Source organism: Neocloeon triangulifer, unplaced genomic scaffold (assembly GCF_031216515.1).
Source record: "Neocloeon triangulifer isolate White Clay Creek 2 clone unplaced genomic scaffold, ASM3121651v1 ptg000014l, whole genome shotgun sequence".
Lineage (NCBI taxonomy): Eukaryota > Metazoa > Arthropoda > Insecta > Ephemeroptera > Baetidae > Neocloeon > Neocloeon triangulifer.
Window position 1 is genome coordinate 28711290 of NW_026775556.1, and position 24490 is coordinate 28735779.

General features: G+C 38.3%; 1 protein-coding gene across 7 annotated transcripts in view; it reads right to left on the bottom strand.

Moving 5' to 3' along the window:
• LOC132200134 (paired box protein Pax-6-like) overlaps positions 1-24490 on the bottom strand; it is a 70011-nt gene that overhangs the window by 3427 nt on the left and 42094 nt on the right. For all 7 annotated transcript variants that reach the window (XM_059625362.1, XM_059625360.1, XM_059625364.1 and 4 more), the window contains one exon: positions 301-477. In XM_059625362.1, the coding sequence (XP_059481345.1) occupies positions 301-477 (177 nt within the window). The remainder of the gene's footprint in view (positions 1-300; positions 478-24490) is intronic.

The following is a 24490-nucleotide window of genomic DNA, read 5'->3' on the forward strand; positions in this document are numbered from 1 at the left end:
AAGTAGGTGAGGCGCGAAAGAGGAGGATGTGTTGCGTGAAAGGAGGCGATGGTTTGAAGTATAAAAAAGATGATAGAGACGCGACCGGATAGGACAAGGCGGCACTTCTTCTTTCTTATCGATAATCAATACTCGTTGCTTCCGAGGAGCAGCTGAAAAAATTCTGCTCCCCGCGCGCCGCGCTGTCTTTTCTCGCTCTTTTGCATATTGAAACAGAGTGTAAAGAGGATGAATCCATCTGCAAACTTTCCCTCACCCAATTCGGCCGAGATCAATCGCACCCCCGCCGTTCACTCTCACCTTTCTCCAGACTCTCAATCTGCTCGTTAGTGAAGGAGGTCCTGTTCCTCTGCAATTTCCTCTTGAGCCGCAGACGTGCCTGGTCATCGTCGGTGCATCCTCCGGGAGAGTCGGGCCCGTTCGAGTTGTCGCCAACCGAGTTGGTCTCGTCAGAGGGGACAGCGTCCAAATCTGTCACTGCAACAGAAACATTTCAAAATAAAATTATCTGAGCATTCAGAAAACAAGTCAAATTTAAAGTGCTAAAAAATTACTTAATTATTTTATTTCAACTTTCTTCCACATTATTTTTGTTTTATTATTATATTTATAATTTATGCATGAATTGTTTTGCAACATTCCTGAGTGTTGATTTTTATTTAATTTTCATGTATTTATGGAATTAATTTAATTAACAAATCAAATGCTTCATGAACTTTCTGAAGTTTCTGTTTGGAAAATTGACTTAAGGGCTAAGGTTGAATATTTATGTAAATTTCAAATTTTTTAATACACCTTGGATTAAATGATCGCTTTAACGAATATTTATTAGTTAAAATAAATTTATAAAAATATTAACTGATAATATGAATAATATTTATAGTGTTTAAAAGTATTTTATAAAGTCTTTTTTAAATAAAATATTATGAAATTATAAGGAAATTTTTTTTTACAGAATAATTTTAAAAATTTTTACATTATTTATTGATCAAATTTATTCTTTTATTATTGTGTATTAATTATTGCTCCCTTATATTGTTAAAAATATATTCCATTTTTAACATTGAAGACTGTTCCTCCTAATACAGTATTTGAAATGCTCCACTTCTTTCAAAATTTGAATACATAGACAATAAATATCTGAAAAGTAAAAGTTTACTTTTATTCTAAAATGAAATTGTTTTGTGATTTCTTCCCGTTGAAGCTTTTTCCCTAAGACTTTTCTCTCCCCTCAGTACATCTTCCAAAGTCGCTGCTTATCTTTGGGAAACAAAGTACCATGGAGATGGAATATACTCTGGATGTTTTAACTCCTGCAACAACTACGCCGCGGTGTAAAATATTTTGCCTTTTAGCATCGCATAAACTCTTATCACTTTTCAGTTTTCCATTATATATGCTCTCGGCGCAGGTTCCGCTCTGTTTATAAATTCTTCTTCGCGGGGAAATTTATATTTTGCACGCCAGGCACCAAAGGGGCGAGATATAAATATATTTTGGGGTGGTTTGCACGCGAGGACGAGATAACGCTCGGTGCGGCGTCGTCGTCGGTCTCTCTCCCTTTATTACTAAATAATATTACGGGGAGGCGAGAGAGAGAGAAAGCTAGTTGGTTGCTGGCGAATATTGCGGAGGAGATGTTACGGGCGTGACCGTTCAGCCAGAAACTGGCTGATAAGAAAACCTTTTCTCTACCCCTCATCTGCTACACAAATATTATATTCGCACACTCGCTGCGGCGCCGACGAGGAAGAAGAAGAAGAAGCGCCTCCAGCACGCGCCGAAATATTAAATTCTCTCTCCTATTAGTTTGCGCCGGCGGATTTTAACGACGTCTGCAACTTTGTAATTAAATTATACACATTTCAGCGCTGATTACATCTTATATATGCGTGCTTTAACTTCAATATTTGTTTGCGGTGCTATTTCTCCTTTTTTTCTTCCGTTTGCTCATCTTGAATTTTTTATTTGAATGTGTTTATTTTTTTTCCGTCCTTGGTAAGGGATAATATGACCGTTAAATGCGAGTATAATTATAATTTCATTATATCAAAGGCGTATCATTTTGAAGGGGTTCGAAAAGTAACAACTCAATTGTTATATTATTGTCGGTGCCGGGAGGGTTGGAAAAGAAATGGCGCTCTGCTCATGAGAGTTTGCAGAACCTGTTCCTTTCCTTCCTTCAAAGTTTCTCTTTAACTTATTCAGAAGAAAAGCAGACGCCACCATTATTTCAACCCCGTCCACAAGCTGATAAAAAAAAATTGTGCCGGACGTCAAGAGAGCAATGGTGGATGAGCAACTTTCAAGTTGAGTGTCTACTTGTTGACGCTGTGATATGGAAATAACCGCGTGAACTGTGATGGAGATGTGTTTACGTCCACATTCAAATCAACCACCTTTTTATATCAAAGGACTCGACACAGTCGTTATAGCTTTCATGGCTAGATTTTTGATGTTTGCACACAAGAAGAGATCGAATTAAATGAATTGTTGATGTTCATTTGGTACTATTTTTATTCATTTTTGTTTCAATTTCAGTAATCGGACTTTTTTGTAACATTTTAAACTAATTAAGTTAATTTCACTAGACAATGGGTGGGTCCGAATATCAGAGAAACGATTCTTGAGAAACGTTTCTCGACAAAAGATTCTGGAGAAACGTTTCTCGAGAAATGATTCTTGAGAAACGATTCTCGCGCAAGGATTCTCCAGGATCGTTTCTACCTTTAAAATTCAACTAAAGAATCGTTCCTTGAGAATCTTTTCTCGAGAATCGTTTCTCCAGAATCATTTCTCAAGAAACTTTTCTCCAGAATCGTTTCTCTGATATTTGGACCTACCCAATCTGATTAAAATGAACCGGTTTCTTTCAAAATCAGTACCACAAATAAAAACTTAGTTTACTTCTATATGTTTAAAAAAATAAACTGCCTGAAAACGATGGTATAATGTGCATTTCTAACTAAATTTGAGATTGAAAATAAGGCTTTTTTTAGTATCAAAATACATATTTAAATATTTTGAATAAGCTCTCATATTTCCAGCAAAAATCGTTTTTGTATATATTGTATAGTCCAATTCTTTCTGTTCTCACATACCCCGCCCCAAGTTGAAGATATCAATATGAGATTTACACCACTTGATCATCTTAGTTCCAAGGCAAGTTTCCTAATTTTTATCAAAAAATTTTCAAAATTGCGGGTTTTATGGGACATTTTGAAAAAATCAAAAAACGCAATTATCTCGGCTTCTAGTGGTCGCAGAACAATTTTCCGGGTATGGTTGAGCTCGTCTCAGCAAGTTCTACAACTATTCTATTAAAAGCAAAATTGTAGGTCAAAGGTCAAGGTCAATTTTTGTAAACGTAAATTTTCAAACTCAAAATTGAAAACCAGCCGACCATTTTAAATTAATTTTGAGATAGCCAAACGATTCCTCGTGAAATTTTACGTAATATATGTCAAAACTGCGATGAGGTTATTTTTTGTTTAATTTAAAAATAAATAAGAATATTAAAAAACATGGTTTTTTGCAACTCCGAAGGCAGGGTCAACATTATAATCGCATTTACCTTCAACCCTGATGATTTTAGGTAAAAATTGATAATGACCAAAGTTGATCCCCACGTCAAGACCAATCGAATGATGTATAGGTCAATGACCTTTGGTGACCTTCAGGTCATAGGTCACCCAGTTCGGCGACCTGAGGTCACCTGACCTAGATGTATGATATGTTTTTGAAAAGGTCTTGTTGAGAAGATAATTTTAGTCACCATGTTTTGGTCTGTACCTCGACTACAAACCAAATGATTGTACTTTTGTTTAATTAAATGCACAATTTTATGAGAAGTGAATTTGAAAAGTACAATTATGCGGCTTGTAGTCGATGAACAGACCAAAAATTGGTGACTTAAATTATCTTCTCAACAAGACCTTTTCAAAAACATATCATACATCTAGGTCAGGTGACCTCAGGTCGCCGACCTGGGTGACATTTGACCTGAAGGTCACCAAAGGTCATTGACCTATACATCATTCGATTGGTCTTGACGTGGGGATCAACTTTGGTCATTATCAATTTTTACCTAAAATCATCAGGGACGAAGGTAAATGCGATTATAATGTTGACCCTGCCTTCGGAGTTGCAAAAAACCATGTTTTTTAATATTCTTATTTATTTTTAAATTAAACAAAATATAACCTCATCGCAGTTTTGACATATATTACGTAAAATTTCACGAGGAATCGTTTGGCTATCTCAAAATTAATTTAAAATGGTCGGCTGGTTTTCAATTTTGAGTTTGAAAATTTACGTTTACAAAAATTGACCTTGACCTTTGACCTACAATTTTGCTTTTAATAGAATAGTTGTAGAACTTGCTGAGACGAGCTCAACCATACCCGGAAAATTGTTCTGCGACCACTAGAAGCCGAGATAATTGCGTTTTTTGATTTTTTCAAAATGTCCCATAAAACCCGCAATTTTGAAAATTTTTTGATAAAAATTTAGGAAACTTGCCTTGGAACTAAGATGATCAATTGGTGTAAATCTCATATTGATATCTTCAACTTGGGGCGGGGTATGTGAGAACAGAAAGAATTGGACTATATTTATTTTTGGCAAGCAGCAGCTGCATTATGAGGGTTTTTATAGTTAAAAAGGTAAATCTGTACATTGCATTTTTCTTGTTTGAGTTATTTAAAGACTGTTAAAATAATGAAAAAGCCATTAAGCACTTTCATTTTAAAAAGCACATTTCAAGAGCGAATTGAAAGAAAATACTTTTCAAAATCGACGTTTTTCATAAGAGTAAACTTTGTAAGTCTATTGTCACTAAATTTCCGAGTTGGAACGTTATATTTACAACCTATTTTAAGCGAGAGAAGTCAAGTGGATCGCTCTCTCATATATGTGCTCTCAACAGTGTACAAAACAGTTTTTCTAAAATTGCAATAAAGAGATTTTGAACTTTGAGCGGTGGCGGCGAGTCGAGTGGTGCCGAGAGGTAAAAATTGCTGGCGTGCTTCTTTATTACTATGTAAATAATATCTCACGCTTGGCTGCGTCGCGATAAAAGCAAGCATAGTATATAATGCACACGACGTACGTCAAGTGCAATTTTTTAAGAATTACCCGTGCATGCAGCGCACACATGCAATATTAAAAAGCCGCCCGAGCGTTTTTCAAATAAGGCAACGCTTCATCGTACACGGATATTAATTGCAAGTGTCGCCCGCCGTGTATATGCATCGAGTGGATAGACTTTATGTGCAGCACGCGCTTTTGAGGGTCGTTTACCTGCATGAGCGCCGAACGACTGCGACTGACTGAGAGTGAATTAGTGCGCTAGATTGGATTCATTGTTCCCATCTGCGTTATGCCATATTTTCATTAATTAATTAAGGACTGCATTAACTAGGAAAGCTATGAAATTTTATTAATACAAGAAAATCAACTATTCAAAAGCATTTTAAAATTAAATCTTGTTCTTAATCAACTTCTTAACCTTCCTAACCGAAATTTATTTAGAGTGGAAATTGGTTTCTGATAAGTTTTTGACTAACAAATCGAAAATAAAAGAGCATTGGACTTTTTACGTTTCCAGGAATAAAAGATTTACGGAAAAAGTTTCAACTAAAAAGTAAAAAATAATTAATATTTGATCTTTTTGCTTTACATTAATTTAAATTTTAGCACCAGCAAAGACGGTCTTTTCTAGGCACTTTTTTTTATTTACATAAAAAAGCGGTTTTACCACTTAATGATCTATTTCATAAGAAAAAAGTGATGTGCAGAAATTTGGATTGTTCAATTTGCTATTTTTACTATTCAATTTGCAGACTGTGACCAAAACTTGAAGAGTCGTTTTGCTTTTATTTAATTTTTTGTATTAAAGTAAGTCCGTTTTTTCATCAGGTGAACGTCTTAAGTACCAATATTTTCTCCTTGTAAAATCATTGATCATGTTTGAATATTGAAAAGAGATAAAATTCACTAACAATTTTTGTCCCTGCCAAGATGAGTGTCTAAAATGATTATTTTTTATTGTTCTCGATCAAGAAACTAAAATTCTAAATTGGAAAAAAAGAGATGAAAGGATTTACAACTATAGCAGATTTGACAATTGAAATTTCTCGCGCTAATCTTATAGTTTTTTCCCTTTGCTCTAAGCAACGGGATTTTTTTTCCTCCAAATTTTAATTTTAGACCTGACATGTTCTAAAGACTACTGTCAATATTCTTGTCTAACAGGACAAAAATAAAATTGAATTGAATTAAAATTGAATGTCTGCTAAAACGTCCGACATCAAAAGAGACTCAGCCGCCGCGGTAAACTCAAAATGCCTTTATCTTTGAATGAAATTGCAAAGACGACGTGTTAAATTAATAAAATACATTTACTGGTAGAGCCGTTTGTTTTTGAATAAAAAACAATTTTTTGCAACGAGGAAAAGCCCGAATCTTCATTTCCATGATCATCTCCTCGAGTGTCAACTTCTTCAAACAAATACATTTTCCTTTTACTTTTTTCTATTTAGGTTCTTGAAGTTGTTGTTGTGGAATCAATTTCATTAATCTTGCCTCAAATGGCGTCAAGTAGAGATTATTAATAAAATCTTATTTTCCCGGTTTTCTCCATTATTCGCGGCAGAATTACTGCCAAAAATATTATCTTATGTAACTTTTCCCTAAACCCACAAAAGTTAATTTTCCGCCATCAAATTCCATCATCCGTGCTTATAACATTCCCCGCCATTATACTTCTTTTTCAGATCATGTTGCGGCCAAAGCAGCCAAAATTTGCATATACAACCACGGTCATATAAATGGCAAGCAATCTGAATAAATTTGAAATACATTCGGCGCCGTAATGAAATTTGCATCCGCGCCCGGCTGCACTAGATATCCAGGCAATAAATATAATATGAGACGGTCTTTCTCTCTGAAAAATGCAAAGGAGCGGTGGTAATTGCCAACTCGATTCGGTCTGCGAAATAAGTTGGCCGCTCACATTTCGGATAAGAGAGAAATAAATAATTTCTGCCGCGGCATTAACATAATTTCGCAGCCGTGTGAACGCGGAGCGCCAAGAAAGAAATAGCGAAAAGAGGGTAACAATGATTCAGAACAAATATATATTTTATAAAAAAAAGCCAAGGGGAAAGAAATAAATGCGCGGGAATATGTACAAAGCGTACATGGGCATAAAAAGAAAATTATTCACACTCTAGCGAATCTATTTGAGCACGGGGCAGACGAGAGAACAACATCAGATCGCCAGCAGCAGCCGTCGACGGAGAGAGAGAAAGAGACACACACACACAGTTGCAGTTTTCTCTCTTCGGGGGTGGCTCTGCTGGGGTTCGGTCGCGTCTCGTCGAGGGTGGATTATTATGAAGTGGCTAATGAACGAGGAAGACGAAATTTATATGTGCGTGGGTGCATCTTTCTCTCCTGAAAGTCCTGAACCGTCGGATGGTATTAATAAAAGCAGCGACAAGAGGAGGCAATAAAGAAAGAAAAAGCCACTTATGCCTCAGAAACACATTCCAAATTCTTTACGGCTTCGTGGTTGTAGAAATAATGTAAAAATTTCAGAAAGAATTATATTGCAAGCACTTTTTAATTTATAAGATTGATTTTAGTTAAATAAATAAATTCAAAGGAGAAAAAATAGTAATGCAATTATAGTTTATTAATTAAATATTTTTATGTTTTATTTAAATATTTAACTATTAAGCTTTTAAATTATTTTAAATAATTAATCATTGTTTTCCATTTTAATTTCTATTTAAAATACAAAGCAGTTGTAAAATATGATAATAGTTTAATTAATTTGCAAGTTGTTACATAAATTAAATGTCTATATAATAAATTATCAAGACAATGAACATAATATATCATAATTTTTCAACAAAATTTCCAGTCACTTCTAGTAGGAATCAAGATTATAATTAATATGTTATGTAATATCAAGCAATAAGCTCATAAAAGAGTTGCATTAATAATAATAATAATTAGAGAAGTCGTTAGTCGGGCTTGTCCTCGTAAAAATTTTTATTATTCAAAACAAAAAATGGCTCTACCAGTTTCGGTCACGGTCTGCGACCCTATTTCTTAGCAAACGCGCTGCTCGCTGAATAAAACAAGAATCAGCGAGAGAAATAGCGAGCAGCGCGTTTGCTCATGAAATAGGTACTTGAATTTGTTAGTTTTAAGATTTTAAATTTTTATGTTAAAATTTGGTTTTTCAATTTTGCTGATTTTTTGTATTTTTCTTGCTCATGAAATAGAGTCGCAGACTGTGACCGAAACTGGTAGAGCCATTTGTTTTTGAATAAAAAATATTTTTCTGCAACGAGGAAAAGCCCGATCGCTTCATTTCCATGATCATCTCCTCAAGTGTCAATTTCTTCAAACAAATAACAATTAGTTATTGCATAATATATATTATACTTCTATTCTGAAGTCATCAGTGCCAACATTGATACTAATTTAATTGAATAGAAATTCAAAATTAAATTCCAACGGGTGTTTCGTGAAAACTCCACATCAGCACGAAAGGCTGCCGATTACTTCCAGTTGACCTGGTGCAAAAATGGGTGACTTTAATGGCCGCACAGAACACGGTGTGCAGTCAGCGGCGCAAATTTACATAAACACGTTTGATATATGAAATAATATGTGGCGCGGCGAGAATAATTTTAATTAGGACTCAAACACAAACATGCACGAGTATTACCTGCGCGCACGAGAGAAAATATTCCACACAAGAAGCATAAACACGTATGTTGATATGCAGAAAATAATTTTGCAATGCGGTTTTCCGAGCGACTGGCCACGTAATAAAATTTCGCCTCGTGCGCGCAGCACAACAAATTTCCCAGCCGAGGGCAAAAAGCACCGAGCGCCCTGTTTTTATTTTTCCCTCGTCATATATATGAACGCGACTTTCTTTGCAGAAGGAAAATTGCGGGAGAGGAAAACATGCATGTTGGCACAAAGAGCAAACAGTCGAGTGATTTCGAACAGAGAGCGGAGGCACGACTAAATAAATAACTGGATAACTAAAAGGCGAGTGTGAGGGCTTTTTAATTTATCAAATGGGTTGTTGGTTGGTTTGCTGTTTCGTTACACGACGCGGCGCCTTCCCATCAAAATTTTCACGTGCGGTTTTGTGTTCGCCTGCAAAACATGTGAGAGAGAGAAGCAGAGAAATTGCACCAACACACAGGGATCAGCGAGGTGTAAATCACACCTAAGTTGAGACGTTAATTAATGTTTATGGCGTCGGTGTTGCCGCCGCAGCCGCCGAGAAATAATTATTTTGCCGCTCTCCTCGCTCCACTCCAAATCGACGCCTGCCTCTCGCGAAATGCTAAAGTCAGGGGTTGTGGATTTTGGTAACGATACAAAAATTGGAATCATCTAATGAAGCAATTTAAAACATTCCATATTTACGATTATTCAAATTAAAATTGTTATCAAGTCGGAAAGAAAATAAGGGAAGTTTGTAATAATTAAAAAAAAAAACGGTTTAAAATTTCAAACAATTTAAATAATACTGCGGCGGATGGGGTCTTTTTGGCCTCGGAAGTTTTAGCAAAATTTTTGCTAGTGGTGGTGCCGTTTTGTCCAACAATTCCTTTTTCAAAATAAATGTTTCCAACAATTTGTATGAAAACAATGTGATGTGACAATTTGGACAAATAAACAACAATAATAATTAATAATTATAGATCTCTCGAGAAAAGAAATATTATTTTGTATTAGTTTAAATTATTTGTATGAAAAATTTAAATACTTCTATTGAAATGTGAAAATAATTGAGCAGTTTTTAAGTGGCTACAAAAAATAATTGAAGTAAAAAAAAACCGGTACTTCAGGTAATTTTCCTAGTCAACTTTTGTGTTAACATTTTTCCCCCATGAATTTGAGCTTCGTTTCCAAGTTAAAAACAACTTAATCAACGAGCTATAAATAGCCTGGTTCATTATTAATCATTGGCAAAGATTATTTAATAATTAAATTTGACAAAAGAGATATCTTTCATCCTCATTGTTTACTAGTTAATAACGCGATATTTAATAATTTTTTAGGTCACATTGTATGAAATAATGGACGAATCTTGACTGCAATTTTTAAAGTAGACGCGATAGTATGGATGAATAATTTTTGTTGAACTAACTAACAAATCTCTCAAAAAGAATAATAATAAATACACAATCAGATGGAGAAAGTATTATTTTTTGTACTTTTTCGTATGAATGCTATAATATTATTTGCTTAAATCATTTATTTTTATAATTAAATATTAATTAATTTTTTTATCTGTTTGACACTTTGTGGCAATTATTAATAAATATTGTTCTAAATGTACAAATCCACGCAAAATCTATAATCGAAGTCGACAATCATTTTATTAATTTTATCAATTGTATAAAGCGACATAGCAATGCTTGAACTATTCATAGTTATTTGAACATATTTAATAAATATATAATAAATTGCAATATCTAAAATGTTCACGTATGGTTTAGCATCAGAAATTAATGGTTTAAAACAATAAAAATACTAAAAATCACGTAATATAGTTAAAAATATTTATATAAATATGCGTATTAAAAAACTTTATAAAATTAAGTAACAAACTATTTTAAATTAAAATGTTTGCTATTATTTTTAATTTTTGCATTCTTTCAACGACCCAAGCTTGACTCTGCTTAAAACAATCTTTCTCAGCGCTGCACTATGTGTATTTGTTTATATACGCAATTTGAAAGGGGGTGAAATGCGTCTGATGAATGCGTGCGTAAGTGAAATATTATTCATTCGGGCTGCGAGATGTGCCACTGCTCAGCATCAGGATAATTGAGAAAATTGCGGTTTAGCGCCTTCGCACTGCGCCGCCGTTTATTTATTTTATATACACGGGCACACGTCGCGCGCTCTTCACATTCGTTATAATTTTCACCCCGCGCGCGCCAATTCGAATTTGCTTCAATGCTGATGCTCTTGTTCGCGAGCGACGAGCAGAAATGCGCGCGAATTGATCAGCACCCCACGCAAATGAAGATTATATTTTTCTTTCTCTCGTTCGCATGCACACTTGAGTTAATGAGAGTGTGTGCGTGGAGATTGCGAATTTGCTGTGAGGGGCCGACGAACCCAAGGTGAGTTGAGAAAGAGGAAAATGAATTGAAATGAGCGGCTGAAAAAATGAGCAGCGCGTTAAGAGTGCTTCAGCTTAAATTCGACCAACTGGAAAATCCACGCCGACATTTCTTGCAAACAACAAGGAGCATTACTTTGATTCTTCATCAAATTTTAATATATCATCTAAAATTAAAAGAAATTTTATAATTTAAGTATAAAACTTATTTTAATTATTTATTGCAGACGGTTTTTCCCAAATGGTGAATTATTTTCAGACGATCCCATTAAAATAAAATGAAGCATTAACCTTTATTAATATAAATCATTTTAACAAGGTATCATTTCTAAAAACTGATTTTTTTTTTTAATATTACTTATGCAGGAAACCGAAAGAAAATTACCCAAAAATATATTAGTTATTATTGAATTAAAATAAAATTTAGAATTATTTAAATACACGACTTGGTTTTGCTCGTGCCAGTTTTTTTTTTGCAGATTATCAATATTAAAAATTTTAAAAATGAAAACTATGCATGCAGAGATACAAAAAAGTAGCTTTAAATGATCCAAATTTAAAAATAAAAAAAATATTATTCATTTCCTTAAAAAAAGGTATTCTTACAGTTAGTAGAATATTTAGAATCCAAATGCGCAACTTGCAGTGATAAATTTTCCATTAATTAATTTCAACGAAAATAAAATGTATGAAATTCTAAAAGACTTCCATTAAATTAGGTTGGCAATCTGCCTATTAATGATTTCTTTACTTTTTGAAACACATTTTAAAATCTCCTTTCTTTTGTTGGAAATGCTTCAAAACTCTAATGAGAAATAAACGTCACTCTGAACTATAGACTAATATTAATTAATTTTTTTGTTCAAAAATTTCATATTTCATTTTTTATTAAAAAAAAATTGAAATTAAATTGTCTTTGATTTATTACGCACAATTTTGATATTGGGTCCATTATTGAAAAAATTACTTTGTGTGCGGTTCGGTTTGATTGACGTAAAAAGTGGGATGCGGGTTTGCAATAAAGTTGACAATTAATTTCATACCTCTCGAGTTGTGAAAACGGCGGTAACCGGAGATTTATTCTGCGGTCGGGGCACACGTCTTTTCCACTTAGGGAGGCCACAATAATAGAGGCGATGCAAACCTCTCCAATAAATTGATTTGCCTGCTCGGCTGAAACTCGAGACTTTTCCTCCTCTCTTTGATGTGCGTGTTATTTTTTTCCATACGACGACGGAGAAAAGGTATTTTGCTTTGGATTATTTTGATCCGGCGGTGTTTTGTGATGCCATGTCAAGAGAGAGAAAGAAAAGTCAAAGGTATATCGAATGATCAATATATTTCTGCAGGAGAGAAAGAGAGGAAGTCAGCAGCTGAATTTGTAGAAATTGCGCTTTGTAACGCTATTTGAGTGACGGGCCAATTATCTCGATCGACCCACTGCGAAAAGATGAAAATTTTAATATTTAATAAAAAAAAACGAGAGTACAAAAGCTTTGTGAAAGCAGCAGGAAAAAAAACGATATATAATATTAAATTCTGCGCTCGGATGAAAAACAATAATGAAAAAAGCGCGCCGAGCTTCATTTGCTGAGATAAAAAGAAAAATTTATGACGCCCGAAGAGCACAAAAAAGGCTCGAAAATTGGAATGGTCGTCGCTTTATAATGGGAAAAATTCCTTTTATTAAATTCATTTCTCTCGTGCTGCTGTTACGGGTGGTGGATTTTTTTAAACTAATCTGTCACTTGCACGGCTCAGTGGAAAAACAAACAATCAAATGGTTACAATGTTTAACTGGCCTCCGGTATTTTGTGTACGTTCGCTCGCTCGCTCGCCGCCAGCACCGAGCGAGGCACAAAGCGAATTTATTCAGTATCAAGCTCCACATCAAACAGCCCCTCCTTTATATTCTCTCGCATTGTATGTATTTGCAGTGGCTGTGAATGTGCTCTGTATTTAAACGTACATATCTGGGCACAAACGCTATTTACTTTGCGTCTGCGTTTGATATTATTCAAATTGCATAACTGACAGCTTGCGCTTTTTTACTCCGAGCTGCTCAAAGCCGCGATGGACCCGTCAGTAATTTGTGGGAAAATATTGCAACACATTTTGATTGCCGAATTCAATTTGTTGAAAGCTGTAGATTCATATTTTGGGTAATTTTAAGGAAATTATAAATTTTAAGAATAATTAATAAATGTAAGAGACGGTCACTGAAATAATATTTTAATAAAGTCGGAAGCTTTGAAATTCATGTCCAGAATTCAGAATGCTAATTGCAATGATCAGAAGGTAAAAAAGTTTATTTTTAAATCTACAGATTTTACATGCTTTGTAATCGACAGACATTAGCTTTATTATTAAGTTAATTATTTTGATTGTCTGCTGAAGATTGGCTTTTCTCGCTGCAAGAGTCGGAATTCCACACACAAAAATTGTACTTTCAATTAAAAGAAATGTTAAAGTTGAATTAAAATGGTTAAATATTAAAATTAAAAAATTACATAAAAAATAAATCAAAATAGCAAGTTTAACACTAAAATATTTTAATAACTAATACTTTTAATTTGTCTTTCTTTGTAATATTTAAATGGTTTTTATCCTCATCTCAGCCACTTTCAGCTTCACCAGTGCAAATGTTTGGAGTGTCGCGATGCGCTCAATTTGATTCAGCAAAACGTCCGCAGCGATTACTTTCCCGAGGGAATCGCTCGCTCGCTCGCTCGGTGCAATTGAAACCGGGCATTTGGAGCGAAAACACCGTGTCCGGCCGCCGTGTGTCGGAATTATAGAGTAGAAAAGGTCTCTGCGTGTTTTGCGCCCGAAGATATATACGGTCGAGGATCAGTGGTAATGATGGTAATGCTCTCGGGGGCGCTTATATTTAAGGGATGCAAGCAGCAGAGCCAGCGCGTCCCTTTATTTTATGTATGGGGTATTGATCCTTCGACGAGCATTGTCTTCGCACCCTTATATTCCTTAAAGTGTCGGGCACACACTGAACATGCTTCCTCTCCACCCCTAGCTGCAGTCGCCCCGTGGGTGGCACGAGAGAGCCTTCCTGTGCATAAAGTCCAGCAGGAGTTTGAAAGTAGTGCTGGCTGGCCATTTACATTGTGCTTATTCTGCAACTTGGATATGCAAATTCACCCCTACCGCAAAATTTTGCTTTTTTTTAAGCGGGATATTTCAAAATGTTTATTTATACATTTGTGCTTAAAAATTTCAATAAAAACTTTTTCAAAGATTTCAGTCCACTTTCAATAAATAAATTCGTGTTAAATGAATATCATCATTAATGATAAATATTTTTTTTATTAATTGCAACCCTATAACTTACACCTTTTAAGATAAGTTTAAAAGTTAGACAAGGACTTGTTGTGTTATCTTGAATTTTCAACATAATGCCCTTTGTTGTCAGTTAATTTTGTTTGTATTATAAATTAATTAAATAAAAATTTTCACTCACAAAAGTGCACATAGTTAATAAAAATCGGGAAGATTCATTAACTGAATCCCTTCACTTCGAGTCTTAAAAAAAAACTTCAAAATTATGAAAATTAATTTCTATCGATATAAACAGTACAATTAATTAACTGATTGTAAATGTAATAAATTAATCAGATTATTTACATTTTAAGCAAATCAATTAGTGCATGTCTTCCTGCAATTGCACCGAACCGAAAACAAGCATTACTTCTTAAAACAAATTTTATTTAATTTTTGATCTGCAAGCACGAATTTGAAATGTAGGCAACCTGCTTGTCGTAGGTGTGTGCCGGTTGTCTATCCATATCACGCATGCATATTTTTTTACCAAGCCATTGAAAACGGAATATTAAAAAGCACAAAAGCAACTCGGCGCGTTCGAATCTCTCCGCATGAGTGATTCCATTTTGAAAAATGCGCAGCCAAGCGGAAGATGTCACCCAGTTGCGCCGAGGTTGCACTTTTACACCGCAATTACGCCAATTGCGCCCGAGTGAGAGAGACGGATCGAGGCCAGCGCGTCGCAGAGATAACAGCAGACCTGGCGCGGGGGTGGTTTTTCGAGAGTTGGCATCGGGGGTGCGGAGGGCGGCTGGGGGCCGAGAGAGAGGATCTCGTGTGCAATGGAGGATAAGCAAATGAGGATCGTCTCCTCGCTTTCTCTCGAGCCAAGCTCTGCTGCTATAATCTGGTTACGTTTATGGCATGGCGAGGAGGAGAAAATAACGCAGCGGCATTACATAACGGATCACGACAATAATATTATCTTGATCCCTTAATAATATTATTCAGCAACACACACACACAACGCCGGGCAAAACAATACACCCCATATTAAACGGGCCGCGCCGCATACCAAATTAAATGGCATTTCTCTCTCTCTCCGTGGCGGCGGCTTTCCTTTTAATTTTACAACCTCGGCCCACTTTCCCGAAGCAATCCCACAGCAGCGAAACGATTTTAGGGGATAATCCGCGTTATTGCTTCTCGTTATTGCCCGTACTGGAGAGTTTTTTTTTAGTGAGAAGGCCCCAAAAACAAAAGTGGTCTCAATAGTACAGAACTTTGAACAACTGGAATTGATTAAGTGCGACCGCGGTCCGGCTGGAAAATTGTATCACCTTTCAATCTAAATTTATGATAAAAACTTACACAAAAATTTGTATTACATTAATTTAGGTTTAAAAACAATTTTTTTTTCATTAATACAATAGTTACAATTTTTTTATTATATGTAAATAAAATAAATATTTAATTTAGTTTTTATTTTAATTTTATAAATAAATAAAATTTTATAATCATTTTTAAGTTATTTTCTAAATTTAAGCTATAAGTTCTATTTACAGTATAAATAATTAAGTTACTTTTATTATTTAATGCAAACAAATACTCGTTGCATGTTAACTTATTAAATTAATAAACATTATATGGATCTTGCATTTTTTTCTGATGTTTTGTTAATGATGTATCACGAAATAATATAAAATAGAATTTTTATTATATTAGAAACGACGAGTTGTGTAACTCATGATGACATACTCTTCTATAATTTTTATGTCAAAAAAGATTTTTCTATTTTATTCCCTTTTAATACCAGTAAAATGAACTAAATAACCACTTTCAGCTCCTTTAAACTTGCTATTGAATGCCTTCAGTGTGCCGTGAAACATCCACTTGGTTAAAACTTGAACAACTGCTAAAAGTCTATAGCGGCCGCGCCCGTGTTATTATTGTTGTTGTTTTGTTTCAAATTAATTAAGCGGCAGAAAGCCGGAGAGCGAACAAAATCATCACCCCGCAGGATCAGCGTGTAATCTCGAATAAGCCTTTAATTTGCTTTGGCATTTCAAACTTGCGTCGGCCAACTTTGCCGTTTTCGCCGTCGGGCTCGCTCGCGAAACCTTAAAGCCCTTGAAACAATTTATATTATATACTAACGCCAAAGGAGTTGATTTTCTTCCCGTTTCATGCAGTTAATTATAAATAAATTAACACAACAGAGAGACAAATTCACCTTGACGTAAAATGCAAACAGGCATGAATTTACACAACGCATACCAATTATCAAAGGCGTCACATCTTTTCCTTTGCTAATTAGCAGCGTTATTATTTAATAAATATGCGTGCGTCAACGAGAGGAAGGTGTATAAAAATTATATAAATATGCATCTCATCAAGCAACCTGCCCTGCGGTTTTGAGGTCTTAACACAAAGAGACCACCTTGGAGGAAGGGAAAAATAAATGCTTGCGGTCACACAGCCTGCCGGTTTCGAGTAAAAATGTTTCGCACAATAACAAACAACAAGCCAGTTGTGCACCAACAGCCGCCGGGAATAATAAACGAAAAGACTTCCTTATTAATTAAAAAAGAAAATGTTGTTTTATAATTGATAAAATTATTACTGGTAAAATATAAAAAGATTTACTATGTTAATCGCTTTTGTGCACTTCAAAAATTAAACGGACAACGTTGTTTAAAATGGGAAAGATTTGATTCAATAATTAAGTTTAATTGTGATTAAATGTTTTCAAAAAGCGATTCTCGACAAATAAAATTGGTATAGGTGCCCCGGTTACATTTTATTTTCCCAAAATGTGATTTTAGGAGAATTCCCAGCAATTCCAGAATTTACCAAACTTATATTATGGCAAAAGACACGCGGTTGTGGTAATTTTTGGAGTTATTAGACTTGCCACTTTAATTAAAAGCTCATAAGATTCATATTATTATTATCGTTTATTATGATTCATTGACTCATTAAGTGCATTTCAAATGATTTTATCATATACAGGACATTCAAAAAAAGTAATGATAATTGGAATTAAAGATTTAGACTAACTTGATGAGATTATATTTTTATTTTATTATACAAATTTTTTTTGGTCCTATTTATAAAATGATTTTGTTCATAAACAAATAAAATTACTAAAATATTTTAAATTATATTAAAAATATAAAATAAAAATTATAAAATCTTTAAATTATATTTTATTTAAGAATATTCCAAAATTGACTCCAGTTAATTATTTTTAATTGACAAACATTAACTTTTACGTTATAAAAAAGATAATAATTTGCTCTAAGTCGGAAAAATTGCGTGAAGCAATATTCCTTTCTCAGAAAAGTGTTATTTTTATATTTTTTTGAAAATTTTCAAATAATAAAAATTAGGATGTGTTTAAAATTAAAGTTGATATTTTTCAAGCTGTTGATAGTTTTTACAGTATTATCGCTTTATTATACATTCAAGAGAAGCGAAATTTCAGCAGAGAGCAGTCAGGTCGCGATCGTATGCTCCGATATGCAATCAAAACTCATTACACTATTTCGGCTGACACGACAGCCGCTTTATTTTTGTGAGGGGCAGCCCTGCTGCTAAAATTACACGTGCATAAGCAAGACTTTTCGTTCTTTCCTTACCCACGTGAAAGATAAAATCTGCTCGACATTTTTCAAGAGCAGGGCGCCGAGTTCCCTTTCCCTTTTGATAAATGGAGCTGGAGATAAAATCAGCGGGCGATTGAATAGTGAAAAAAAAACTTTGATTCATCTGCAGCGCAGGACAAACAATATATAATAAAGAAGCGGGGAGGGTTTTTCTTATTGTGGCCCGACCGAGGAATGAAATAATGATATCAACAAGTGCCGCATGTGTTCGCGGAATAAATGAGTTTACCTGCCGCTGCGTGTCCCGTCGCGTCGCCGGAAAATTCCCATGCCGATTAAAACGCGCTTTTTTCGTCTCACAAACACCCCCTATCGCGCGTCTCGCCGCACCGACAAATAGGTCAAACTTGTGTGTGTGTACTTTGCAGCCTCCCCGCAATCTTTAGTCATCTTTTTGTATAATGAGCATGGAAACCCGCCCGCCGCGTCAGTCTATAAAAAAAATCATAATAAACTCGCGGTTCTTATCTTGGGAAATTCGCTGACGCAGCCGCTCTTGCATCGGCTTCATTTCCCATCTCGTTTGTAACTGTTTTTCTTGCGGAGACCATGCTGGGTAAGGAAACGTGAAAAACCAGCAGGCAAAGGGTGTAATTTTTTACATAATATATTTCTAAAAATAAAAAATAAAATTTATATCATGAATTATTATTATTCCTTCTCTTTTGTTGTTTCATAAGTGATATATGTCCGTCGTAATCCATGACTTATTTTGAATCGGGTCAAATGAAAGATAACTTTAATTTTCTTAAATGTTAAACTCCTGATGAATTGTGATGAACAGGCTATTTAACATAATTATTCTAAAAACCAAAGGGAAATAAAAACTATCTGGAATTTTGTATAAATAATTCCATCAACTGGTATTTGCATTATTGGAAATCTGACAAACGCACCTTTTGCAATCATTCATTGTAACAATACATTATTGAGTGCAAAAATAAAATCGTCTGTCTTTATTCCCAAGAAAATTATTATAATAAATCATATTCAAATATCAATGTCAAGCCCCAATTTAATATTTATTTTATTATAAAAATAACTCAAGTAATTTGGTTTTAAAAATTTACTAGGTTGAAATGTATTTTTTTTTTAATTATTTATAAAAATAGAATTTATAATAACGCATTTTATCTGAATTTTTCTTAGTAGACCGTAATGTTTTTAATTTAAGGCGAGCAAAATTTTATCCATATTATATTTTATCTTCTTGTTATTAATTTTTTGTATTTACTTTATTATATTTATATTTATATTATAATTTTTTTATTCGAATTAATTTTATTATTCTTTTTGTATTTGTTTTAATTGGTTTTAATCCTTTTTTTACTACATTATAAATAAATGTAATATTGAAAAATAGCTGGCTCATCAAAATGATATTTTTATAATATAATTGCACACGAGCAAAATGTAAAATTATTATTTTAAAATATAACTTACAATGGATTTTGTTCAGTGTTCAGTGTCTTATTTCCTATCCTTCTATAAATCAATAATTAAAATTTAATTACAGACTTTGCTCTTTGAGTTGATGAAAAATCATAAATACATGCTTCCATCCATAATTGATAAAAAGCTAACTAAAAATTAAAATATGAAATCTGAAAACGGGAGAGATCTAAAATTATATTGCAAATGGAAAAGTTCTGACACGCAGACGGATCTTCCCAGCATCCGATCTCACAAACACATACAAGTTTTCAGAATGCTTTTCAGAGCCGCGGATGGAATTTGAGGGAAATTTTATACAACAACCTGCTTGTTTTTCAATATCAAAAGTTTCGGGGCGAATAAACGCGCGGGGAGAGAAAATGCAGCCGCAGCAGCAAAGCAGCGACCGCGCCGCCGTTGCCGCAAAACTCTGGCTGCAAGTTTAAAATTATTTAAGTTGGCAAAGATAGCTTCCACAAAGTGAGCCGGGCAGGGTTGAATTAGCGCTTTGATCTTTTCCCACAAGCCAACTCGGAAAACAAATAGTGTACTTGACTCGCTCGCCTGCCTCCCCGGCAAGCATCAACTTTGCAGTTTGATAATGCGTAAAGCTCCACACGCTCTCTCTCCGCTTTAATATTATATCAAGAGAGGCGGCGAAAAGAACAAAAGGGAACTAAATTTTCTAATCAGGAAAATTAAAACCTGCAGTTGAAAAACAAACGAATTCTCGATTTCCTCTGACGCGAAAAATCAAACGAATGAAATAATTTTTAATTAATTTTTTCTCCCCGGCGGGCGTTCGGAGAAGGGAGGTTCAAAAATGTAAGCAGGGTGTCGTGCAAATATAAAATTTTCTGCATTGTTATGGCGTAGGGAGGCGTGGCCAAAAATATATTTTATATATTACAAAAGTGCGGCAGCAGGGAGAGAAGAAGAAGAAGAAGCCGAGCGCGCGCGGCGCTTATAAAGCCTTAATATTATGGGATGCCATATTATTATTATTGTTGTTTATTCCTGTCCGACAAATATTACATACATGTTATATGCACAGATCACAAAGAAAAATTGAGATAACAATTTTTGGGAGGGAAATGTTTTTGGACAAGAAAAGGCGCCGCCTCTAGCAAACATTTTGCTAAAACACTCGAAATCAAGAAGAAGTCTCATGCCGAAACGAGCCTCAATGGGGAGGGAAAATCACATTTGGGGGAAATCACTGGTCAAAGTTCCGCCACAGGTACTCTTTGCAGAGGGCTGGGAACTGGTCCACAGGGCAGTCTTTCAGGGCGGCCGGAAGGTCATTCCAGGGCTCCACTACCCTGAAGGAGAAGACGCTCTCGGCGAATTTGGTCCGAATGGTGGCCGGTTGCAGCTTGGGGTGCTGCGGGTCATCTCCTCGGAGCGGCCGGCGCTCGGTGATGCGCGCCATGGCATCAAAGTCGGTGGCGCCGCTCAGGCACCGCTTGAAGAACACCAGGTCGGTGTGTTGCAGGTGCATGGCCATCGGCATCATCCTCTGCTCGAGAGGCGGCGGCAGGTGGCGGCCGTGGATGAAATGGAGCCCATGCCGGTGCACTCGCTCGAGCTTCTGCAGGTTCTCCACAGTGGTCGGGTGCCAGGCGGGCAGTCCGAAGGTCATCAGAGGTTGGACGAGCGCCTGATATGCCAACCTTTTGACCCTGGGGGTGCACCCTTGAAGGTTGCGGCCGACGAAACTGAGCCTCTGAGCGGCCTTGGCGCGCACTGTGTCGGTGTGCACGCTCCATCGCAGGTCACTGGACACGTGGACACCCAGGAGCCGCTGGCGGTCGACGTACTCGAGGGCCGCGCCATCAATGGTGTACTTGAAGTATAGAGGGGTGTGGGCGTGGGTGATGTCCATAACCTTACACTTTTTGGGGTTGAGGGCCATGCCGTTGTTGTGGCACCAGATCTGGACATCGTCCAGGTCTGCTTGCAGGGCGTCGGCGTCCTCGGGGGTGGCGACAACACGCGAGAGGGTGGCGTCGTCGGCGTACTGGAAAATTTGGGTCCTCACCGAGGTGGGGAGGTCCGCCACAAAGACGTTGAAGAGCAGCGGCCCAAGGACGCTGCCCTGGATGACGCCCGAGGGGACTTCGGTGGGCTCGGAACGCGCTCCGTTGAACTGGACGAATTGCGTCCGGCCGACCAGAAAGCTCTCGAGCCACTTGAGCAACTTGCCCTTGATGCCGTAGTGCTCCAGCTTGGAGAGAAGGCGCGCGTGCGGAACCCGATCAAAGGCCTTCGACCAGTCGAGGAACACACAGTGGACGTGGGCGCCGCTCTTGGCGTCCAAGGCTGACGTCCACGAGTCGATGGCGCCGGTCAGAAGTGTGGTGCAGGAGCGTCTCTCGCGGAAACCGTGCTGAGTCGCCGGGATGACGTTCTGGCTCACGAGGAACTCGCTCAGCTTGTCCCGGACAAAGCGCTCCAGCGTCTTGCCGACCAGCGAGGTGATGCTGATCGGACGGTAGTTGTTGAGGTCGCGCTTGCTGCCATCTTTGTGGATCGGCGCCACAGATGCCATTTTCCACTCAGCAGGGAGGCCCTGTTCGAGCGACTTGTTGAAAAGGGCAGAGAGCGAAACGCAGAGGGCAAGGGCGCTGTTCTTGAGCAGCTCGGCGGGGATGTCGTCGGGGCCGGCTGCGGTGTTGGTTTTCACCTCCCGGAGCAATTTGTAGACGTCGGCGGGCGAGCAGGCCAGCTCGCTCAGGGTGGGCTGCGGCTCCGAGGGCTGCGTGGCGGGCGGGTTGCGGCGCAGGAAGGGGAAATTGTTGTCGTCCGGGCGAGAGAAATTGCCTTGGAAGACCTCACTGAAGCGTGCAGCCACCTCTTTTGGGTCAGAAATGGTCACCCTGCCCACGTCAAAACTCACCGCGTCGTTGGGGACGGTGGCCTTCGAGTTGATGTAGCGCCAGAACACCTTTGTGCCCTCGGCGCCGCGGCCCATCAGCCACATCCAGTCGTCTTTGGCCGCACGAAGGGCAGCTTGTGTCGTTCGGCGAGCCGCGAGATAGGCCTCTCTCGCCGCGCGCTGCTTCGTCTCCCGCCATCGGGAAAATAGGCCGTCACGAATGTCGATCAGCACCTTCACGTCCTTGGTGAGCCAGGGGAGGAGCCGCCTCTTGCCGCCCCCGGCCCGCCTCTTTGGCACATGTTGGTCGATGCACTCGGACACGATGCGCTTCCAGTTGGCCCACGCCTCGTCGATGTTGTCCGCCTGCTGCAACTCGGACAGCCGTTCGGTGAGCGCTTCGTTGAGTGCCGGCCAGTTGGCGCGTTTGAAGTCGGGGATCTCACGCAGCTCTCTCACAGGGCGGACAGCGGTGAGCGACAGGGTTGCAAGGATGGCGTCGTGGTCACTCACACCTGCCACCACCTCCACCCTCGACACCAGGTTCGGCTCGCTGCAGAGCAGAAGGTCGATGGTCGACTCGCTTGAGTTGGTAGTTCGTGTCGGCTCGGTGACCAGCTGCGAGAGGGAGAGTTCGGCGAAAGCTGAATTGAAACTCTCGGCGATCAGGTCGCGCGCCTCGGGAGGGTCTGAGCGCCAGCAGATATTCAGGTTGAAATCACCAAGCAGAAGGCAGCCATCGTAGTTGAGATGGACGGCAGCCACAAGGTCGAGGGAATTGATCAGGTCGGCGTTGTGTGCACCATCAGGTCCGGGCTTGCGGTAGGCAGACCCGACGAGCAGGCGCAGTCTGCCGACTTGGATTTCAGCCCACACGATCTCGGCGCCGCGGCTCTCGAGGTGCTGCAGCCGCTTCGGTTGAAGGTGCGGGCGGATGGCGAGCAGGACACCGCCACCACGGCCACTGAGGCGGTCCTTTCGCAGGACGACGTAGTCTCTGGGGAGGAATTCATGGTTCTTTACCTCCGGAGTGAGCCAGGTCTCGTTGACTGCGCAGATGTCGGCCGAGTGGGTTTGCAGAAAGGCGGCAATGTCTGCAGCCCTTTTGCGGTTTTTCAAGGAGCGGGCATTGAAACTGAGCAACGTGACGGCGTTCTTTTCAGCCGGGCGCCATGGTGGCGGCAGCCGAGTTGGGCTTCGTGGCGCTTCCGGAAGGCTCCAGAAGGAATCATTGAGATGCGGCATGCTGCAGGACCAGCACACGTAGTTGTTGTGTTTGCGAAAGGCCGTGGCTTCTCTCTCTTCCAAGATGGTCTTCTTCACCAGGCAATTCTTGTGGTAAATTTTACCGCACTCGACACAGGGAATTTTCACAGAGTTCTTCCTACCAGATTGGTCGCACAGCACGCAAGTATCAGCAAAGATGGCGGCGCGTTGTTGTGGCATCTTGAAAAAGCGGCTTTGGTCTACTCAAGGTGCTCTAAGGGGTGGTTTTTGATGTTGGGGGCCACGCAGGCAACACAAGGATGGAACTGGACACACTGGACAGCTCAGGACAGCGAAAAACCAGGTCGAAAATCACTCAAAAGCGGAGCGACACGTTAGGCGCGTGTGCTCGTGGCGACGGTGGCGCCACCAATCTCATATTGCTAGCCATATTGCTATCAAAAGAGATATTAAATTTCTGGAATTTCGGTGTGGTGCTTTAACGCTGCTGTAATATGCGACGAAGAAGGAAAGTGCTGGTGCGCAGCTAAAGGCCTTCCTCGAACACACACACGCGCGATGATGAGATTGCGCAAAGTCCGCGCCGATTCACTTTATACAAAATGCGCACTGCTCGCCGTCGGCGTTAAAATAAGCGTGTAAGGTGAAATCGCTGTCACAGCACTCTACTCTCTCCCCGGAAAAGCCTCGGTGCATATAAAATCAGCAGCGAGTATGAGAAGAAGAAAAAAACAGTAAAAAAGCGGCAGGAGTTAGGAGCGCGTCCTCTTTGAACTCTCTCTTGGCTAATCGTATGCAAAAGGGCTCCAGGCCGCTTTTGTGCTACACGCA